The 21,792-nt window shown below is 39.0% G+C and overlaps 1 protein-coding gene and 1 long non-coding RNA gene across 6 annotated transcripts in view; one reads left to right on the forward strand and one right to left on the reverse strand.

The window, feature by feature from the left end:
* The window catches only part of RDX (radixin), an 87,185-nt gene that overhangs the window by 883 nt on the left and 64,510 nt on the right, over positions 1-21,792 (reverse strand). For all 5 annotated transcript variants that reach the window (XM_077893404.1, XM_077893407.1, XM_077893406.1 and 2 more), the window contains exon 16: positions 2,741-2,823. In XM_077893404.1, coding sequence (XP_077749530.1) covers positions 2,757-2,823 — 67 coding nt within the window. In that variant the 3' untranslated portion in view covers positions 2,741-2,756. The remainder of the gene's footprint in view (positions 1-2,740; positions 2,824-21,792) is intronic.
* LOC144311221 (uncharacterized) overlaps positions 50-21,792 on the forward strand; it is a 33,135-nt gene continuing 11,392 nt past the window's right edge. Inside the window, exons 1-3 of the long non-coding RNA XR_013376795.1 lie at positions 50-790; positions 12,001-12,249; positions 15,326-15,399. This is a non-coding gene — a long non-coding RNA (uncharacterized LOC144311221). The remainder of the gene's footprint in view (positions 791-12,000; positions 12,250-15,325; positions 15,400-21,792) is intronic.

Consider the following 21,792-nt stretch of genomic DNA (forward strand, 5'->3'; position numbering starts at 1 on the left):
AGCCACTGTCATGATCCCACAGTGGATCTAACAGAGGACCTGGCAACAATCAGACCCAGAATTGTGAGGTGGATCTGGGACCGTGGCAGAAACACACTCCCTTTCATGTCACAGTTCCCTAAACCTTTGTGACAGGCATCACGAGAGCCAGCTGAGCAGCCTGACAGGCAGGTGTGCCTGAGGGGTGAGCTCACCTCACCTACAGCAGCACTGCCTTCCCCACCCCAGGCCACTTCCCATTTGAGGGCCCAATGGGAGGGTCTTCATATCTGTTCTAACCCAGTGTCCTGGGCTCAAATCGACCTGGCACCTCAGGGAAAGACAGGGCCTCAAGGATGAGAGCCAGAGGCCTGGGAGTCTGAACACCCCAAACCATCAGAGGCCTTTGGGGATGATGGGCAATTTGTATCCCTGGAATGTGAGGCTGTAGGGCCTCTATCCCTGCAGAAACCAGCCAGCTCTCACTTGTCCATGGTTATGGATGTCCCTCTAATTCCTCATCACCATAATCCCATAGGTGAGCCACAAGGAAGACTGGATGAGACTTCTGCCCGAGAAATCCTAAGGATGGTGGGAGGAGGACCAGAAAAACCATTTGGAAGTCCCTGTCCTTCCTCTTGGGTCAATAGCATTGTAATCAGCCATAGGGGGGCCCATCGGCTCTTCCAAGGCTGCCAGCTATGTGACATTTCAAGCTGAAGTATGTGGCCACTGCCAACTCCTTGGATCCTTTTATCAATTCATCTCTGGATAATTCAAAAATCTCTGTCATTTGATCTTGACTTTTCTGGTGAGTCATGCAGAAACTTTCTTTTCCTACTTCTGATGACAAGAGCACAGAGTTAAACTCATTGAAAGAGTTCACTCTAAAAAGCAAAAACATTAACAAATGACAACCAATGAGGAAAAAATTACAAAACATCAGATACATTTCAGTGTGGGGGCTTTTACCCATCAGCAAACAAAATAGAAAGAGTTGTGTCAAGTCCTGCATTGGAAGAAATGGTGTAAAGGCAAGTAGCTAAAAAGAGTATTGTTTGTAGCTATGTAAAGAATGTTAAGAACATGTTTGAAGTAAGGATTCCAGCTGAGATCCCAGGAATAAGACTAATTAGATTCTCCCATTTTACAGTCAGCCACACCACTTTCAGAACAATGACAGATGTGTCACCAGCCCTTTCACGTGGACTCTGACACAGTGGTAATATTTTGGTGATGTCACGGAATGTCAGAGATGCTCACAGGATATGAAACTCATTTCAAGGAAATCCAAAATTCAAGGCTAAAGAAGCAAATCATTTCTAAAAATCCCTACCCTGGGCTGAACATATATGATCATTTTTTATGTCACTTAAAGAAATCTAAAAGATAATATTGTTATTAGAGACATTCATTCTACACTTTAAAGTATTACCTCAATATTCTCATACAGCTAGAGATGGGTTTATAGAACTTGAGGGGGATTAATCAGCAATTTTGGGGAACTCAAATGTATCATTCAAGATGGACAAGGTAAACTTTATTGCCATGGTTTTATTTATAAATGGGATGAGTCAGAACAGTCTCTGCTAAAGAAATTAGAGAATTTTATTTTATTTTTTTTTAATTTTTTTTTATTTATTTATGATAGTCACACACACACAGAGAGAGAGAGAGAGAGAGAGAGAGAGAGAGAGAGGCAGAGACACAGGCAGAGGGAGAAACAGGCTCCATGCACCGGGAGCCCGACGTGGGATTCGATCCTGGGTCTCCAGGATCGCGCCCTGGGCAAAGGCCGGCACCAAACCGCTGCGCCACCCAGGGATCCTGAAATTAGAGAATTTTAAAACAGCCTGCTTCAAGGTAATCGTGGTCAATGATTTTAAAATATTTCCAAATTGAGATCAATGCATAACACTAATCTGGCTTAATGAGCCAATTCTAGCTTTATTTATATATATATATAAATGTGTATATTTATACATAAAATGTATATATGTTTTATATATATAATGTATATATACATATATATTATATATAATGTATATATAAATGTATATATGTATATGTATATACATATGTATAAATATATATAAATGTATAATCTTCATTTTTAAGTCTTTTAATCTTTCATTTTAATTTTAATTCATCTGAATTTTTTATTTCATTTTTTAAAGATTTTATTTATTTATTCATGAGAGATACAGAAAGAGGCAGAGACACAGGCAGAGGGAGAAGCAGGCTCCATGCAGGGAATCTGACGTGGGACTCGATCCCTGGTCTCCAGGATCATGCCTTGGGCTGAAGGCAGCGCTAAACCACTGAGCCACCCAGGCTGCCCTGAATTTTTTTTTTTTTTAGATAAGAAAAAGCCTCCCAGCAGCAGTGTTATCTGTGTGAACTTGCCCTATAATACTCCACATCACAAAAAAGAACAGTCTAAAGTAGCATGTCCCATCCGTTCACATGGATTACAGATAGAATCTCATTTATCTGACGTCAAAATTATTAAATTGGAGGAAGATGTTCTTGATTGGCAGAAAGCCCACGAGAGGTAAACAGAGAAAGAACCGGGAAGGGGGTGGAGCTAGATGTTGTAATGGGAGGGCTTGCTGTGGGTGAGCTCCTCTGACTGGGGATTCATGCAGCTAGAATAAAGGCTCTGGGCAGTGGACGCACAGATTTGGGTTCTACCCGGCAGGGGAGAGGTGTGGCAGGTATCAGGGACAGGTGGGCGGCCGTGGCCGCCAGTGGTACTTACCTAGTGAGGGTAACTGTTACATTTGCTTTATACTGCTTTGGCAAGAGCGCATCTGGAAGAAGGCATACAGTTTGGGTCCCCACCTTTCAAAAGAGACATGAAGGGGTTAGGAAGCACTTAGCAAAAGAACACAGAAGGAAGTGAAAACAGCACAGAACAACAGGAGCACTCTCGTCACTCTGGATCCGGAGGGCCTGCGGGGCAAAGTGCCAAAGCAATCTTCTCCCTTAAGTATTAACTGTTTGTCTTTTCAATCCAGTCTTGAATCTTCACTATTACAATGTGGAAACAAGAATACCTTGACCACTTCCTTTTAAAATGGATGCTCAAATTCTAATGGTTGTAGCCACTCCACACAAACCAATCGGTTTCACAGGAAGAATGATGGATCTCAAAGTCATACACACCAAAGATTTTTAAGCATTAGAATCATGCTGATCAGATTTTATATTTAAAGTTCTCTCATGATTAATCTAGGCACTACTAAAATGTCCTTTGGGCACCAACCATTTACAGGCCCCAGATACTTGGTGGTGCCTCCTTTGAAATCAATAGTGGCTATCCTTTTTTTTTTTTTTTATGATTTATTTATTTATTTGAGAGAGAAAGAGAGGAGGGGGGGAAGGGGAAAGTCCCAAGCAGACTCCATGCTGATTAGAGCCCTATGTGGGGCTTGATCTCATGACCCTGAGATCACGACCTGAGACAAAACCAAGAGTTAGTTGCTTAACTGCGTGAGCCACCCAGGCGCCCCAGTGATGTCTGTGATTAAGTGAATTTTCAAGAGGCTACGGCTACACCTACCTGCTAAAAGACTGGGATGGGCTAAGACAAGGGATCTCCCTCACAGCCCTGTGGCCCAGTGGTGGTCAGAGAGACCAGTTTCAGCCCCACTGTCTCTGGTCTGTCTTCTTCAGCTGACCCTCCTGCCATTCTCAGGAATAGCCCTCATAGACACTAAAAACGAGTTTGCAATGAACTCTACAAAGAAACCACCAGGCCTGCCAAGCTTATCCACGCGCAAGTTCTCTGGGCACAATAGTGCCTACGGTACTTTCTACGCTGTGGCTCAAGCAGTTGGAGATGCGGTTAGTGGTCTGCTCTTATAGATCAGTTATGTGCCAGAAGGGCATCTGCGCTGGGCTGTTTCCCACAGGGATCAATAGTAGTGCAGATTCCAGGCACTTAAACCCATAATGAAAAACCGAGGCTTTGTAGTAAAATACAGTAGAAACCCCAAATTTGTCAAAGCTAGTAATAAAGGAACACAGAAACAATGAAACTTATTAACAGTTTTTAAACATTTTTTAGATTTTTCTTGTAATACTTGAGCTTGATGTTAAACTGGGCAGAATTAATTAGATGACTAAGTAGTACTTGAAATTTGAGAGCTAGAACTTTATTGTATCAGGTTTTTTAAAAAATGTGCTATATTTTTCCCCTTAGTCATAAGCATTACTTTTACCATGATTAACCATAATTGAGATACGACTGACACTCATAAAGGAACAAAAGGAAAAACAGGAAGGAAAAGAAGAAAACTACAGAAGGAAAAAAAGAATGACTCACACGAGTACACTGAAGAAGTTTGGGAAAGCAAATGAAAAGGAGGATGGGGGAGTAAATGTGATACATATACGGGACAAGGAAGAAAATGGAATTAAATGACAGTTGTCAGTATTAACAGAAGAAACTATATCCATCTATTTCTCTAAAAGAAACAGTAAGATATCAAGTCAGAAATTTCAAAGTTTGCCGCCAGATGGCACCATGAGATTAAAGTAACTTGGTTGAAGCCAGCAACCCATGAGGGGGCGGAAGGGGGTCCCTACCTATGGAGGGGCAGGATATTCAGGATCTGTAGAGCTCCGTCACAGGTTAGGACTTACGAGATAGATCAAGCTACCCCAGGAACACAAACGTAAAAACATTAGAAAATCTAATTCAGTATGTTAAAAAAAAAACAACAAACCTTTTTTTAAAGCATATGAACATATTATCTCGATATACACAGAAATTGCACTTGATAAATTTTTAAACCTTATCTTTATTTAAAAAGAAACTATAGCAAAATAGGCATATGTATATAAAAGGAAGTTTTATCAACCCAATAAAGGGCATGAAACAAAAACCTAGAGCAAACATGGAGTGGCAAACATTAGGAATGTTAGAAGCATTCCTCTTAAATCAGAAATGAGATGTCACTTACGCCCGACACTGTACTGAAAATTTCAGTCAAGTCAGCTCAAAGAAAGGTTATATGGCTTGAGAAGCCAGATTGAGAACTGTCATTATTAGAAACAAGAATAAGCAAGGCTCCTGAATATAGAGTCAGCAAACAAAAATCAGTTTCATTTCTACAGGCCAGCCACAAGTAATTTTAAAATGTAACTCTTAGAAGATAATAAAAATGAAGATGCTTAATAGTAATTCCAACAAAAGGCACAGAGGATCTTAATGCAAAAATTTACACTTCGCTGAAAGGCATTACGGAAAACCTCAATAAATGGAAAACTATTACATGTTCCTAATTAGGGATATTTAATATCGTGCAGATGTATCTTCTTCCCAAATGAATCTAATATCAATTACTATTAATCCATTTCCAAACAGAAGTTTTTTTCCCATACAATTTTACTGATCTTTTTAAAAAAGATTTATTTATTTTAAAGAGAGAGTGAGTGGTGCAGTGGGGAGCGGCAGAAGGAGGAGAGAGTCTTAAACAGAGTCTGTGCTCACACAGAGCCCAACCTGGGGCTGCATCTCAGAACCTTGAGGTCAGGAACTGCCTGAGCTGAAACCAAGAGTTGGATGTTTAACCGACTGTGCCACCCCGGTGCCCCCAATTTAAATGATTTCTGGGGCACCGGGGTGGCTCAGTCGGTAAGTGTCTGCCTTTGGCTCAGGTCGTGATCCCAGGGTGGAGCCCTGCTCAGCAGGGTAGTCTGCCTCTCCCTTTGACCCATCCCACTCTTGTGCACCCTCTCTCTCTCTGAGATAAATCTTTAAAAAAAAAAAAAAAAAAAAAAGATGATTTCTAAAATGTGTGTTGTAGAAGGGGGGTCTGGCTGGGTAGGGCATGCTATTCTTGATCTCAGGGTTGTGAGTTCGTATCCCAGGCAGCATGTAGAGACTACTTAAAATACAATACAATTTATGTAGTAGAACAAAGGCCCAAAAACTAGTCAGGAATTTTTTTTTTAAGATTATTTATTTATTTATTCATGAGAGACACAGGCAAAGGGAGAAGCAGGCTCCATGCAGGGAGCCCGATGTGGGACTCTATCCCGGGTCTCCAGGATCAGGCCCTGGGCTGAAGGTGGCGCTAAACCGCTGGGCCACCTGGGCTGCCCACTAGTCAGGAATTTATTATTAAAACAAGGTGGAGAAAAAATACAGCTCTGCCAAATATTAAGACATGTTACTAGCTAAGGCTATTATTAAGACCTTTGGAACAGGGCAGCCCAGGTGGCTCAGCAGTTGGGCAACTGCCTCAGTAGGAGAGGGATGGATTGTCAAATAAAGCATTACACAACTGGTTATCCAGCTAGAAAAAAATGGATCCACACTTTATACCATACCCAAAGTTACTTCTAGCTGGACTAAAGACTCAAGTGTAAAAATAACCAAACATGTAGAAGAAAACTTAAAAATGCAAAACTCTTAGAAAAAAATGCAGAATACCTTCATGACCTTCAGGAAAGTAAGAATTTCTTAAATAAGATACACATAAAAAAAACCTGCCACAAAATTCTAAGAAAAAAGATACATAAATTAAGCTACAATAAAATTTAAAAGTTTCTCCATCAAAAAAATAAAAAGATGAAAAGATGAGGTACAACTTAGAAGGAGATAACTGTAAAACATTTAAGTGTCAGAAGATTAATAACCAAAATATAAAGAAATTCTGTGAAGCATTTAGATCAAGAAGGTAACAAAAAATGAGCACACACACACGAAAAGTCATTTCAAGGAAGAAGAGACATGAAAAGCCCATAAATGAGAAAAACTCTCAATTACATTAATAATCAGGAACATGCAAATTAAAAACACAAGTATGATACCATTTTAAACCTCTCAAATTGGCAGAGTTTAAAAATTCTAGGACTATCATGTGTGGTAAAGATGTGGAAGTACCTTTACTCTGATGGCTACATAGTCAAGTTGAAAATGTACCTACCCTGTAACTGAATAATTCCCCTCCCTAGGTCTCAGCCACAGAGATACTATTGCTCACATTAACTAGAAACATGTACCAAAAAATCTATGCCTATATTGTTTGTAAAGTAAAAAAATACTAGAAACAAGACAAATGTCCATCATCAGGGGAATGCGTAAATCATAGTATACTCATAAGATGAATACACTCACAGCAGTGAGAATGAATGAACTGATGCTAGTCACCAAAATGGATGTGTGTATGTCTGTGTGATAAAACTAAAGTTCATATTCATGCAAAACTAGACATCATGTAAACCAGACATTATATTGCTTGTGGATAACAAACACAGTGAAACTCACAGGAAGACTTGAGGTGAAAAGGAGGGCTCCAGAATGTCAAAGTTGCTGGCAGTGTACTATTTTTAAAACTGATACACGAGGGCCACGTGGGTGGCTCAGTCCCTTAAGTATCTGACTCCCGATTTCGGCTCAGGTCATGATCACAGGGTTGTGAGATCGAACCCACAGCATCAGGCTCTGTTCTGGGATTCCCTCTCTCCCTCCCTTAGCCCTTCCCCCCCCTAAAAAAACTAGTGATACACAAGTATCTATTATATATATATACACATATATATATATAATATATATAATATACACATATATATGCACACTGACCCTTGAACAATAGTGGTTTGAACCATGCAGGTCTACTTACATGTGGATTTTTTTTATACAGTCCAGTACTGTAAATGTATTTTCCTTCCTTATGATTTTCTTAATAGCACTTTCTTTTCTCTAGCTGATTTTATTGTAAGAACATAGTATGTAATACATATAAAATATGTGTTAAACAACTGTTACTGGTAAAGCTTCCACTCAACAGTAGACTACTAGTAGTTAAGTTCTGGAGGAGTCAGAAGTTACAAATGGATTTCCAGCTGAGCAGGGGCCTGGTACCCTGAGCTCCCATGTCATACAAGGGGTCATCTGTATAATATTATAATGTGTTTTAATAATAACCTAGTAATATATAAGAATATATATGTATATATAAGTAATATATAACAAGTAATATATATTAATATATAAGTAATATATAATAAGAATATATATATATATATATATATATATATATATATATATATATATATATTCCTTTATATATCTCCAAGAAACCTTTCTTTCCCTAACACTCTGGTAAGACCTTCTCTAGTTTTTAAGGGTTTAAAACAGATATTAATGGAGGAAAATACAACAGGAAAGTTACAGATTTGGTACCATTATCTTTGGTCATTAAACCATCAGAATTGTGAAGGTCTTAATTAAAGAAACCATCTAGGTGGAAAACTCAATAGTCATTCTAGGGACACTGAATAAATGCAACCACATGATTCCCACAGTGTTGGGCACATCTTCCCTTGGTCAGTGCTTCTCATGAGGGGTTCCAGAACAGCAGCGTCAGCCCCACCTGCTAAAAATGCAAGTTCCTGGGCCCCATGGAGATTCACTGAATCAGGCATTTGGGGAGGGGCCCCTGCAATCAGTGTTTTAAACAAACTTTCCAGGTGATTCCAATGCATGCTCGTGAGAACTACTGCTGAAAGTTTTTCAAATGTGTAAAACACACACACACACACACACACACACACACACACACACTTTCATTCCAGCAAAATAAGACCCTTCTATAATCAAATAAAATTCTAGACAGGAAAATCACACCACTGGCCTTTGGAAAACAGGACTGACTTTCAAATCCTTTAATTTCAGGGGTCAGCAAACCATGGCTCATGGACCACATCCAGCTCCCTTATCTGTTTTTGAAGAGATCATGATTTTAATATACATTTTTTTAATCAAAAGAAAAATATTTCATAATACATAAAAATTAAGTAACATTCAGATTACAGTGTCCATATATAAAGTTCTTTTTAAATAAAGATTTATTTATTTAGAGAGGGAGACAGAGCACATATGAACAGAGGGAGGAGCAGACTCCACACTGAGCACAGAGCCGATGTGGGGCTCCATCTCAGGACCCTGAGGTCATGACCTGAGCCTAACTTGAGAGTCTTAAGCTCAAGGGACTAAGCCACCCACATGCCCCACATATAAAGTTTTATTCGAAGGCAGCCTTCCTCAGTCATTTACCATGGCTTTAGCTCTTTCTAAATAGCAGAGTTGTGCCATTGTGACAGGAGCTATTTGGCCTATAAAGTAAAAAAATATTTAATACCTGGACCTGTATAGAAAGAGTTTGCCAACTTCTGCTTTTATTCGATATTTAGAATCTACCAATCTGAAAGCAAAATATAAGCAATCACAGTGATTTCTTTTAAAAATACAATTTCCATTTTAATTCTGCAGGCAAAAATCTAATAGCTCAAAGAATCATATGGAAAGCTAAATCAGACCCACTTTTATCTACAAAGCAAATCAAATAGCCCACATAGAGCATCTGGAAAATGTTAATTATGCTTTCTCTCTTCAAATATTCTAATAAATGACAAAGAAGTGACTGATGAATTTTAATGAAACACTATCACACTGAATTCTGAAAGCTAACTTAGCCATCTCCTCCTGCAGACGTTCACTCGGGTGTTAACCTCACCTGTCAGGCTGTCTTGAATGATGGACTTCACTTTCTGGGCTTTACACTGCGGCTGCCTTCTTCTCTTCCCTGGAATGCAAGTCTCCTCGCAAGAGCCTTCTTCCCTCTGATCCTCAACATCTTGAATCTTTTCCAGACTAAGTTTAGCTCTTATCACTAAGGACCTGCTCACTGAGATCCTGAAAATTTTATCCAACCCCCATTGCATGGCTGAGAAAGCCAATTTCTATCCCTATTCATTTTCACTTCTGAGATTCACTTTCCTCTGGATGTCTGAGATCCCTTGAGCATCCATCTTTCTTTTCATTTCCAAGGCTTTAACACTCAGTAAAAAGAAAAGGATGAGTTCTCACCTCTACAAGAGTACATCATGTATTTCAACTTTAAGTGACAGTCACCTTATCTTGGAAATGAGAGCACACTGAACTCTTGGCAGGTTGGTGTTACCAGCCCACACAAAACAGCTGAGCAAGGGGCAGCCCAGGTAGCTCAGCGGTTTAGTGCCACCTTCAGTCCAGGGCGTGATCCTGGACCTGGGATCGAGTCCCACATCAGGATCCCTGCAGGGACCCTGCTTCTCCCTCTGCTTGTGTCTCTGCCTCTCTGTCTCTCTCATGGATAAATGAATTAAATCTTTAAAAAACAAACACAAAAACAGCTGAGCAAGTAAGTCTGGTCTTCAACGTCATGGGGTCTGATCTTTAGGTCACTGTTACTCCATATTCAACTCCATATTTAAAGCATTCTTCTTAGGCCTTTAAATCACTGGATGCATCCACTTGTAGTTGTGCGGACAAGAAAACCCACCAAAGGGTGCTGTCATGTAAACACATCTCAACTGGGAAAGTAGTCAGTGTTTTGTAGTAAAAAGGATCTGGGCTTCCAGTTCAAAAACCAAACCCAGAGGCAGACTACACTCCTGTGGTGCCTTCAGACAGCTGACTCCGCTGTGAGATGGTACCGTGCACCAATCTTCAAGGACACCTGTGGCATTTAGGACATCTTTGTGTGGATTGGGGAAGGGATCCTTTCCTCTCGGCAGATGCCACCCTGGGAAGCCCCAGGGTATGTGCTGGTTGTGTGCATACCAAATCCACACCTGCATGCCTGCCCACAGACCTCTGTGAGCTCCTTGGGACCCGGCTCCTGTCCCATCTCACCCCGTACAATACTCCCCTCTCTGGGCTCACTCAGCTCTGGAGACATACGGCCCTCCTTTCTGTTCCTTCAACAAGTCAAACCTTCTCTTGATTCTTGTCTTTGCATATGCTGTTCCTTCTACCTGGTATGCTTTACAAGAAAGATAATAGTGTCCAGTGGCCACTTCCAGCAAGCAGATACATTGCTCGGTTTACAAAACATTTTCTAAACTTTTTGAAGTACCTGACATATAAAATTTAGATTTCACATAAAAATTATATTTCAGCTTATCTTAAGCATTATTCTTTGTATATTCTTTTTTTTTTTTACAAAGCTACTTTCTAGCTTATCTTGGAAAACCAGAAAGCTCAGCAACAGTGGGCCTCCCACATGAGATGTTGCTGGGCTACTCAGAGCACAAGGTTTCAGGGGATACATCATCCCCACAAGGCCCTGGGCACTCCTTTGATCCCTCCCACGTTTGCGTTTATCATCCTGATTTAAATAAAAGAGAAGCAGCTGGCTTTCAGGGGGCATCTTACAAGCCACCTCTTACAGAGACTTTTTCTGACCTTCTTACCCCCAGTTATCATCCTCATATTTGCCCCTACTCAGTCCACTGTTCTTTCATAGTATTGATATAAATATGTTGCTTTTATAGGTCAAAGATGTTGGATAGTGGCAATTTCACGATTCAATCTAATTTACAACCTGTTAATTACTCTGTTTCATGTCGTCCTATAGAAAGTAGGATCTAATCTTAGTGACTCATATTTTCAATGACCAGTATGTAGACAGTGCCTGGCAGGTACTAGGTACTAAAATATTTGGATGAGTAACTTCAAGGACTCCTCCCACCAAAAGTTCCTTGGCAGCTCCAGAACATACACAAAATTCATTTTCACCTTCCCTGAGGTCTCTAGAATCAGCCCAAGTTAGAATTGGCCTGACCCATACCCCAGGGCAGTCCTACCACTGCTCAGCACTGCCCCCTACTGGGCTCTGGAGCTCTTTTTTTCTCCCAGACCAGCTTCCACCCATACAGCTGATGCCCCCTCGTTTTAGCTTTAGAGATTATTCTGAAGGTGTGATTTTTTTCCTGGAACCCCTGCAAACATCATTGAGACCACCACTGGACATCCAAGGAGATGTTCCCTCAGCCTTAAAAGGAAGCGGGGGTGGGGTGGGGCAGAGAATGGTACTTGTTCCTGAATTAACTGCTGACCATCACCAGAGCCTCGGCCTGCTTACAGATGTCAGCAAGAGGCTGGCTGCTAATCTTTGTATGTGTTCTCTTGTTTACTTGTCTCATTGTCACATTGTTTAACTCTTCTGTTTCCTTCTCTAGTCTATGAATTTTTGAAATTATCTGCAAATCCTCAAGATCTACAAGTGTGAAATTGAATAGGTTCAATCATTCAAGGGCCACATGTAGCATCCATCCCCCAAAGGTGAACAAGGACACAGATGGCCATTTGCCAGGATGCACATTGGTGTCAGCTTCAGACGTCTGTAGTTGACAGAGAAACCACCAGGAGGAGCATTTTCCTGCTGTATGCATATGTTTGTGGGAGTATGTTCCAGAAGACACTGTACAGTTAAGTGAAAAAAAAAACAAAACTATTATAATTCCAGGGAAAGTGCTCTTTTCAATTATCTTCCTGTTGCCAAAACCAGTGTACACTTTAAATACTGTAACAAACCTTTTTCCTAAGACACTAGTGGTCACATGTGCCACCCAAACCCCTGCCCTGGAGTGTTTCTGCAGTTCTCTCTCCCATCTCTTGCTTTGGCACTAAACATTGTATTCTCACCAAGGTTCTATACTAAACCCAGTCTCCCCCTTCTTACACTTTACCCTTGGGAAATTTCAACTGACATTCCATCAGCATTCCAAACTTAAATTGTCCAAAAAGAAATGTCAAAGGCACACACACATCTACTTCCTCTCATGATTTTCTAGTGTTTCATGACCCTACCTTCTGAATCTCAAACTTCAACCTTTATAATATAAACTGACAATTCCACCACAATCACTTTTTCTGTGCCTTCATGGGTTTGTATATGTAGCTCCTTCTATCTAGTCTTCCTATTCCCTCTCCCCCACCCATTTAAGAATAATTCATTTTTAAAGACTTGGCTTACGGATCATCTCCTTCCAGGAAGTCTTCCCTGGACCTTTCCAGAAAGATTAGGTGCCTTCCTTCTGAGCTTTCATACCTTATCCTATTCACTTCACAGTTCATAGAGAGTACCTACCATGTGCCAGTCACTGCTCTAGGCACTGAGCGCATATCATTGCACAAAATTCCTGCCTTCATGGAGCTTACATTCCAGTGGGAGAAGGTAGACAATAAATGATGCAGACAGTCCCTGACTTACAACTTTATAATGATATGAAAGTGATATACATTGGGTAAAAACCATGCTTCAAAATTTGAATTCTGTAGGCTAGTAATATGCAATACCATCCTGTCACCTGATGCTAGGCAGCGGCAGAGTTCTAGGTCAGCCCAGAGTGATCATGAAGGTCAACAACTCATATGCTGACAACCATTTTGTACCGAGACAACTATCCTATTTTTTACTTTCAGTGTAGTATTCAACCAATTACATGAGACCGTCAACACTGTATTATAAAATAGGCTTTGTGTTAGACAATTTTGCCCAACTATAGGCTAATGTAAATGTTGTGAGCCCATCCGAGGTCAGCTAAACTAAACTATGATGTTTGGGAGATTAGGTGTATTAGATGCATTTTCTACCTAGGATATTTTCAACTTACAGCTTAACAAATGTAACCCCATCGTAAGTCAAGGGAGATCTGTATACAAATATAAACATACATTATGTGAGATGGCAAGTGCTACAGAGAAAAAAAAAATGGGAAGAAATGTGTAGGGAATACTGGGAACGATGCAATTTTAAATAAAGTGGTAAGGGAAGACCACAGTGAGGGGACATTTAAGCAAAATCCCAGAGATCACAAAGAAATAAATTATAAAGGTATCTGGGGGTAAAAAGGCATACTAAGCTGAGGTAATAGGAGCTCTGGCTAAAGATTAAGAAAGAAGCCAGCTGACATTAATCTAGTGAGAGAAGGAGAAATCAACAAATGAGGTCCAAGAGCAACAAGGGACCAGATCTTGGGCTCTGAAAGCCACTGAGAAGATTATGGCTTTTATTCTGAGACAGAAAGCCTCGAGGATTTTGAGAAATGGTAGGATCTGACTTACTTTCTTAAGGCTGCTGTCTTAATAGACTAGAATACCAAGAGAAGAATCAAGAAAACTCATCACAAGGCTGTAGCAACCCTGGTGTATGCAACAGGGCAACAGCTGTGAAGGATGGATGAAGTGCTCATATTCTGGATATATTATGTATTTTTAATGTTGGGCCAACAGATTTGTGGTTGGGTTGGATGTGGGTATGAGAGAAGAGTGATATATATGGTCAGGGTTTGGGCCTGATTCACTGAAAGAATGGATTTGCTCTCCTAAGGAGTATGGAGGCAGGAGCAAGCAGTGGGAGGGAGAAAGAGTGATGGAAAATGGTGAACATTACAGACTTCCAGGCCTTCCTGATAAGTTGGCCTAGAGTTTAGTGTGAATCTCATGGAAAAAGGGGGAGAGAGACCACAAACCACTAAGATCAATGTTTCTTCTATCTGATTAACATGAAGTATCATTAGCACTTCTGAAACAAATCTAGGGTGTATACGTCCCACTCCCAATTATTTATGACCCAAGAAAATCACTTAAGAAAATGATTTATGGTCAATGGTCAAAGTTTATAGGCACAAGTGCAATATTTGATCTAAAAAGAAAGCTCTAAAATCAAAGGACATTTTAACTTCAGAAAGACCACATTAGCACAGTGAACTAAGTATGAGAAGACCACACATACATTGTAGTTTAGAAGATGTTCAAAAAACACTAAGTTAATCTCCCTCCTAAAAAAAAAAAAAAAAAAAAAAACCTGCAGAATCTAATTTCTAATTTCTATAATACTTTTGCTGTCTGGTGTCATGGTAAAGTACCTTCTATCATTAAGTGTCTTTCAATGACCTAAGCTTATCATTCGCTGTTTTAACAAAAGTAGGCGAATACAAACTCAAACCACTGAGGATATGATGGCCATAGAAGGAAATTAAGAACCAAAAAGCCACCAACGTACATTTAGAAAACCCTACCCTACTGATTTTTTTTAAGTAACATTTTCTGACTACAGAATTTGAAGAAGTCAGAAGTTTTATTGGCAGATATTTCTCACTTGGGGCCCCAAAGGTGAAATGTTAAAACCATTATGGCCATGTCACCTTTTAAGTAAACCTGATACACAGAAATTGAATAGAGAGAAGTATCTCTCTTCCTATTAAAGGTGCTTCCATAAGCACATATTGCTATTCAAATTTGTTATATGTAAAAAGCACACCTACATTTAAGTAAAAAATAATTACCTGTAATTTTGGAATACCTAAGATTAAAAAAAAAAATAAGTCAACTTACCTCATCCCCTAGACTGTAACACAATTTCTTAGAATAAAACACAAGCAGTGTTTGTGCAATACACTACAGTATCGTTTATAAACAGCAAAGGATTGGTAAAAACTGTTCATCAGCAGTAAAGGAGCATCTGTACAGTTAAATGCTATGGTATTTTTGTATTGACAGGTGATGATTTCCAGCAAGCAGTGAAAGAAGTACACAACCGTGTGTACAGAAAGTTCGGATGTACACGAACAAAAGTAAGTACATAAGACATATGTGTGTAACGTCCAGATCTCCTCAGGCAGGAGGAATAGGTGGAAACCGTGACCTCTGCGAGAGGCTGGAGGGTTAGAGGACAAGAAAGAAGGCTCATTTTTCAGTGCTATCCTCCTCTATCTACTGATTTGTTCCATGTTTCATGTATCACTTATTTTTTAAAATTCGAATGATTTAACTTTTTAAAGTAAGGCATTGGTCACAAAGTAGCTAAGCAGCACCTAAAATATAAAGTACCCTTAGAATTTGGCAACTCCACACATGATTTGGTAACACTGGAAGCCAATGAAAAACAATATTCCTAAAAATATTTGTGACTTAATATCTACTTTTCTGAGTGTTCTTTTAATAAAAAAGGGAATTGACAGTAACTTGACCATTTTAATGCTTTAATAAAAGCCTCCAAAGAAAAATAACCAAAAAATCCTGAAATACCCCAGTTTTCTGGTGCTTTCCTATGATACAAGCTATTATCATTATAAATTTACAAAAATCAACACAATTAACCAGGGTTTCAGATGGAAATTCTACCTGTACTGCTTGAGGTAATATATATCCTAATATTTACTTAAGGTATTTACTTAAGGTAAAAGAAAAATTTGTAGTAAAAAAATGCTAAACTTAATGGTAAGTTAAATACAGTAAATAAGGTTATGATTACTTTCATTAATATTATGTTTTATATATACACATATGTAAACATATATATATATGTGTGTGTGTGTCAATACTGTCTATTCTATGGATGAAAGATCTAAATGTGAGACAAGATTCCATCAAAATCCTAGAGAAGAACACAGGCAACACCCTTATTGAACTCGGCCACAGTAACCTCTTGCAAGATACATCCACGAAGGCAAAAGAAACAAAAGCAAAAATGAACTATTGGGACTTCATCAAGATAAGAAGCTTTTGCACAGCAAAGGATACAGTCAACAAAACTCAAAGACAACCTACAGAATGGGAGAAGATATTTGCAAATGACATATCAGATAAAGGGCTAGTTTCCAAGATCTATAAAGAACTTATTAAACTCAACAGCAAAGAAACAAACAATCCAATCATGAAATGGGCAAAAGACATGAACAGAAATCTCACAGAGGAAGACATAGACATGGCCAACATGCATATGAGAAAATGTTCTGCATCACTTGCCATCAGGGAAATACAAATCAAAACCACAATGAGATATCACCTCACACCGGTGAGAATGGGGCAAATTAACAAGGCAGGAAACAACAAATGTTGGAGGGGATGCGGAGAAAAGGGAACCCTCTTACACTGTTAGTGGGAATGTGAACTGGTGCAGCCACTCTGGAAAACTGTGTGGAGGTTCCTCAAAGAGTTAAAAATAGACCTGCCCTACGACCCAGCAATTGCACTATTGGGGATTTACCCCAAAGATACAGATGCAGTGAAACGCCGGGACACCTGCACCCCTATGTTTATAGCAGCAATGGCCACGATAGCCAAACTGTGGAAGGAGCCTCGGTGTCCAACGAAAGATGAATGGATAAAGAAGATGTGGTTTATGTATACATTGGAATATTACTCAGCTATTAGAAATGACAAATACCCACCATTTGCTTCAACGTGGATGGAACTGGAGGGTATTATGCTGAGTGAAGTAAGTCAGTTGGAGAAGGACAAACATTATATGTTCTCATTCATTTGGGGAATATAAATAATAGTGAAAGGGAATATAAGGGAAGGGAGAAGAAATGTGTGGGAAATATCAGAAAGGGAGACAGAACGTAAAGACTGCTAACTCTGGGAAACGAACTAGGGGTGGTAGAAGGGGAGGAGGGCGGGGGGTGGGAGTGAATGGGTGACGGGCACTGGGGGTTATTCTGTATGTTAGTAAATTGAACACCAATAAAAAATTTAAAAAAAAATACTGTCTATTCTAATATGAACCATTATTAATAAGGTTGCTTATATTCAATAAACTGTTACTATAAGAATATCAGACACACACTATCCAAGGGCAGTATCGTTGGATATTACATAATATGCAGCTCCTCAGTGGCAGAGAATGAAGTTAACAAATGTACAATATTAGCTGGCCTGCTTTGTAATGAATTTATAACGTTCGATGCTTCCCAAGCTGCTATAATCTTACAAATGAAGAAAACATTTCCCAGCCAGATCACTCAAGTCGATATCATGCTTCTCATCTGCTAATTAGCACCTACTAAACAACCTCTAACTTAACTCCCAACTAACTTCTGCACATTTTATTGCACCTTTCTCTTCTGGTATTTACTATTTTACTTTCTACATCTCACTTTGGGTCTATGTCTTAACTCTGACTTAACTATAATTTCCACAACACAAGGGGTCTCAGCCATCCCCCATAAACAGCAATGGCTCTGCAAACCCCTGGCGGAAGGAATGGCACTATGAATGCATAAGTATACATTAATAGTCTTACCACTTTAGGGAAGAAAGCCATGCCTCTCTGTCTCCCCCTCCCTCACCATTTCTTTCATAACATCATTAAACTGAAAAATCTTTTAAATTTTTCATGTCTAAGAACTAGAGCACAATGGTTCAAAAATAAAAGGTGGTAGAGAACATCTTCTTACCTGAAGACATCAGACCAGTAATCTAGAAGACAGATTCGCTTCCAGTCTTCCTAATGCTTGAGAACACCCCAAAAATGTTAATGCCAATAATACCCACTAAAGATGCAAAACCACTTATCTAATGAATATATTTTCTATACATTTTGATGCATAGCCTTTAATACAGTCTGTGTCTCCCAAATTCATTATAAACATCCTTAAAGCATCAACTTATACTGGAAATGTAATGCAGCCCAGCACATTAAACAAGATTATAAATAAAGTATACAGATGATTAGGTTCTGGGTTCTCATTCCACGGTTCATTATAAACAGTGCTTGATACCACATTTGCAAATACTACTTAAAAAGTAAACAGACTGCTGAATTATGATTTTCTTTTGCATACACTGAAAGATTTTGTCTTCTGGTAGAAAGTACTTTTAAAACACACAAATTAAAAAGCTGTAATATTCTACATTTAACCCACATACCAATGGTTAAGGTATTATATTTTAAAGTTAGTGGAGGAGGAAAACCATCCACTTGTAACTTAGATTATCAAAAGATTGTATTTACTTACATTCAAAAGTTTTATGGCCTAAAAATTAACAAGTATATCGTACTAGGAATTATCTGGGGAAAATAAGCAAAAACAAAAAGGAAGAAAAACCCTAATGTATCATTTGGGCATAAACAGATGAATCAAGTCATACTTCTAGCAAAAGCCACATTGATGAGGCATAATCAAATCTTAACTTTTAAAAACCTACAGAAATTTCCACAGTAAGTTGTTCAAAGCTGCCACAGCCAGTGAATAATTGCATGTGTATGTTGAGACAATCTTCACTTAGTTGTTTCTGTAAGTAATATAACCCCTTCATAATGAGCTGAAAGAAATTATTTTTCTAACCACTTAAAACCTATTTTAAAAAATCCTTTAAGTTTCTTCCAGTCACTACATTATCAGGGCCAACTGGGAGCAGAAATAACACTGACGCAATTATTATTGTAAGCACACTCTGCATTAATAGTTTTCAACCACAAACAAGTATTCGTGATTCAAAGTACATGAATATTAACCCTTGGTCAGGCATTACACTTTGCGGAAGACAGTGCATCTGGAATCTAAGTGTCTAAATCAGATTCCAGAGAAATATGCTGAATCAGACCATCTAATTCAGAACTCTGAAACTGCTCATAAAAACTGGAGTACAGGGATACCTGGGTGATGCCTAAGTTAAGCGTCTAACTCTTGGTTTGGGCTCAGGTGTGACCTCAGAGTTGTGAGAGTCAGACCGTCATTGGGCTCTGTGATCAGCACGGAGCCTACTTAAGACTCTCCTTTCTCCCTCTGCCCCGACTGCCACACACACGCGCGCATACTCTCTCTCTAAAATAATAAATAAATATTTAAAAATAACACAAAACCAGAGTCCAAGCGAGTGTAAGACCTGGAATTAGAACTCAGAATCCAATCCATTTGTTCTTGAACGTCTTTCATTTCTGGTTCTCTTCTGGTGCCACTGAAGAACCTCTCTCCAAAAGATCACAGATAAAAGAATAAAAACAGAGGTCTTAACTACCCCCAAAGAGATCATTTGGAAAATAAGCAGAAGAAAAAGTATTAATTACACATAGTAAATATGAGAGCAAATTACACCTAGGTATTTCTAGACTCTAATCTTTCTTCCAGCCAATTCCTGTACATGACGTTCTTCTATCAAGCTTTCCTTATATTCTGCACTCTCTAGTATACCTTGCACAGCAGCATGAATTCTCCTCTGGGGCAAAATTTAGTTATTGTTTCCTTAGTAACTGCATTCCCCAAAAGCACCAGATGTCTTCAAATCAAACTAAACCACCTCATCACAGGATTCAAGACTCCATAAATTCCTGGCCCGGCCCACCCTAGCTTCACCATCCTGTTATCGGTGCACAGTGAAATCACATTTTCTATCCCAGTTAAGACAGCCTACTCTTTACAGACTCTAACCACTGAACATAATCATTCTCTGCCTTGCCTCTTTTCAATAATACCTTTATCAAAAAATGTTTTCTCTTTAAAAACATGAACCTGAGGGGCACCTGGGTAGCTCAGTGGTAGAATGTCTGCCTTCGGCTCAGGTCGTGATCCTGGGGTCCTGGGAACGAGTCCTGCATCGGGCTCCATATAGGGAGCCTGCTTCTCCCTCTGCCTATGTCTCTGCCTCTGTGTGTCTCTCATGAATAAATAAATAAAATCTTTTTAAAAGAACAACATGAACACAAAAGGCACAGGCAACAAAAGAAAATATAAGTTGACTTCATTAAAATTAAAATCTTTTGTGCAAAAAAGGACACTATCAATAGCGTAAAAAGACAACCGAAAGGATGGGAGAGAATATTTGCAACTCTTGTATCTGGCCATGGATTATTTATAACTCATATATCTGACAAGGGATTAATATCCAGAATAAAGAACTATAACTCAAGAACAAAAAAAAAATTTAAAAGTGGACAAAACATGAACAAGCACTTCCACAAAAAAATGGTCAATAAGCATGAACAGATGTTCAGTATCACAGAAAAACGCATCACAGAGAAATGATCAAAACCACAATGAGATACCACTTTACCCATTAGGATGGCCACTCTTAAAAACAGAAAAACAAAAAATAACAGTTGTTGGTGAGGATGTGGAGAAACTGAACGCTTATGCACTGCTGATGGGAATGTAAAATGGCACAGTTGCTATACAGATAGTATGGCAATTCCTCAAAAAATTAAACATAAGATCAGCAACTCTACTTCTGAATATGTACTCCAAAGAACTGAACATAGGGGTCTGAACAGGTATTTGTATACAAAAGTACACAGCACTATTCACAAGTCAAACTGTGGAAACAACCCAAATGTCCACTGACTGATGGATTAAAAAAAATGTGGCATATATATATATATATATATATATATATATATATATATATATATAATGGAATATTATGCAGCCTTTAGAAAGAGTGAAATTCTGATACATATGATAACATGGGTAAGCCTTGAAAACATTATGCTAAGTGAAAGGGATCAGACACAAAGGACAAATATTGTGAGTCACCTAGAGTAGTCAAATTCGGAGACAGGAAGTAGGACAGTGGTAACCGGGCACTAGGAAGATGGAGGAACGGGAAATGAGTGTTTTAAGGATTCTGTTTGGCATGATGTAAAAGTTCTGGAGATGAATAGTGGCAAAAGTTGTGAAACATGCATGTAATTAATGTCACTAAATGGTACACTACTTGAAAGTAGCTAAGATGATAAATTTTATGTCATATATATTTTTAACAAATTTAAAAAATGAAGATTCAGGGCAGCCCCGGTGGTGCAGCGGTTTAGCACCGCCTGCAGCCCAGGGCGTGATCCTGGAGACTCTGGATCAAGTCCCTCGTCGGGCTCTCTGTATGGTGCCTGCTTCTCCCTCTGCCTGTGTCTCTGCCTCTCTCTCTCTCTGTCTCTATGAATAAATAAATAAAATCTTTTAAAAAAATAAATAAAATAAAAAAATGAAGATTCAACTGAAAACTGACTCCACAAAACTTCTCGTTTAATATAGATATTATTAATTGCTATGCTTGATTGGTTTGTCAATATAAAATGAATCTTAAGTTAGAAAAACTTCTGTAATTAGGCACTTTTTAAGGGATATCTTTATTTATTTATTTTCTTAATATTTTATTTATTTATTCATGAGAGACACGAGGAGAGAGAGAGAGGCAGAGACGCAGGCAGAGGGAGAAGTGGGCTCCATGGAGGGAGTCCGACGTGGGAC

This window comes from Canis aureus, chromosome 3, assembly GCF_053574225.1.
Source record: "Canis aureus isolate CA01 chromosome 3, VMU_Caureus_v.1.0, whole genome shotgun sequence".
Classification (NCBI taxonomy): Eukaryota; Metazoa; Chordata; class Mammalia; order Carnivora; family Canidae; genus Canis; species Canis aureus.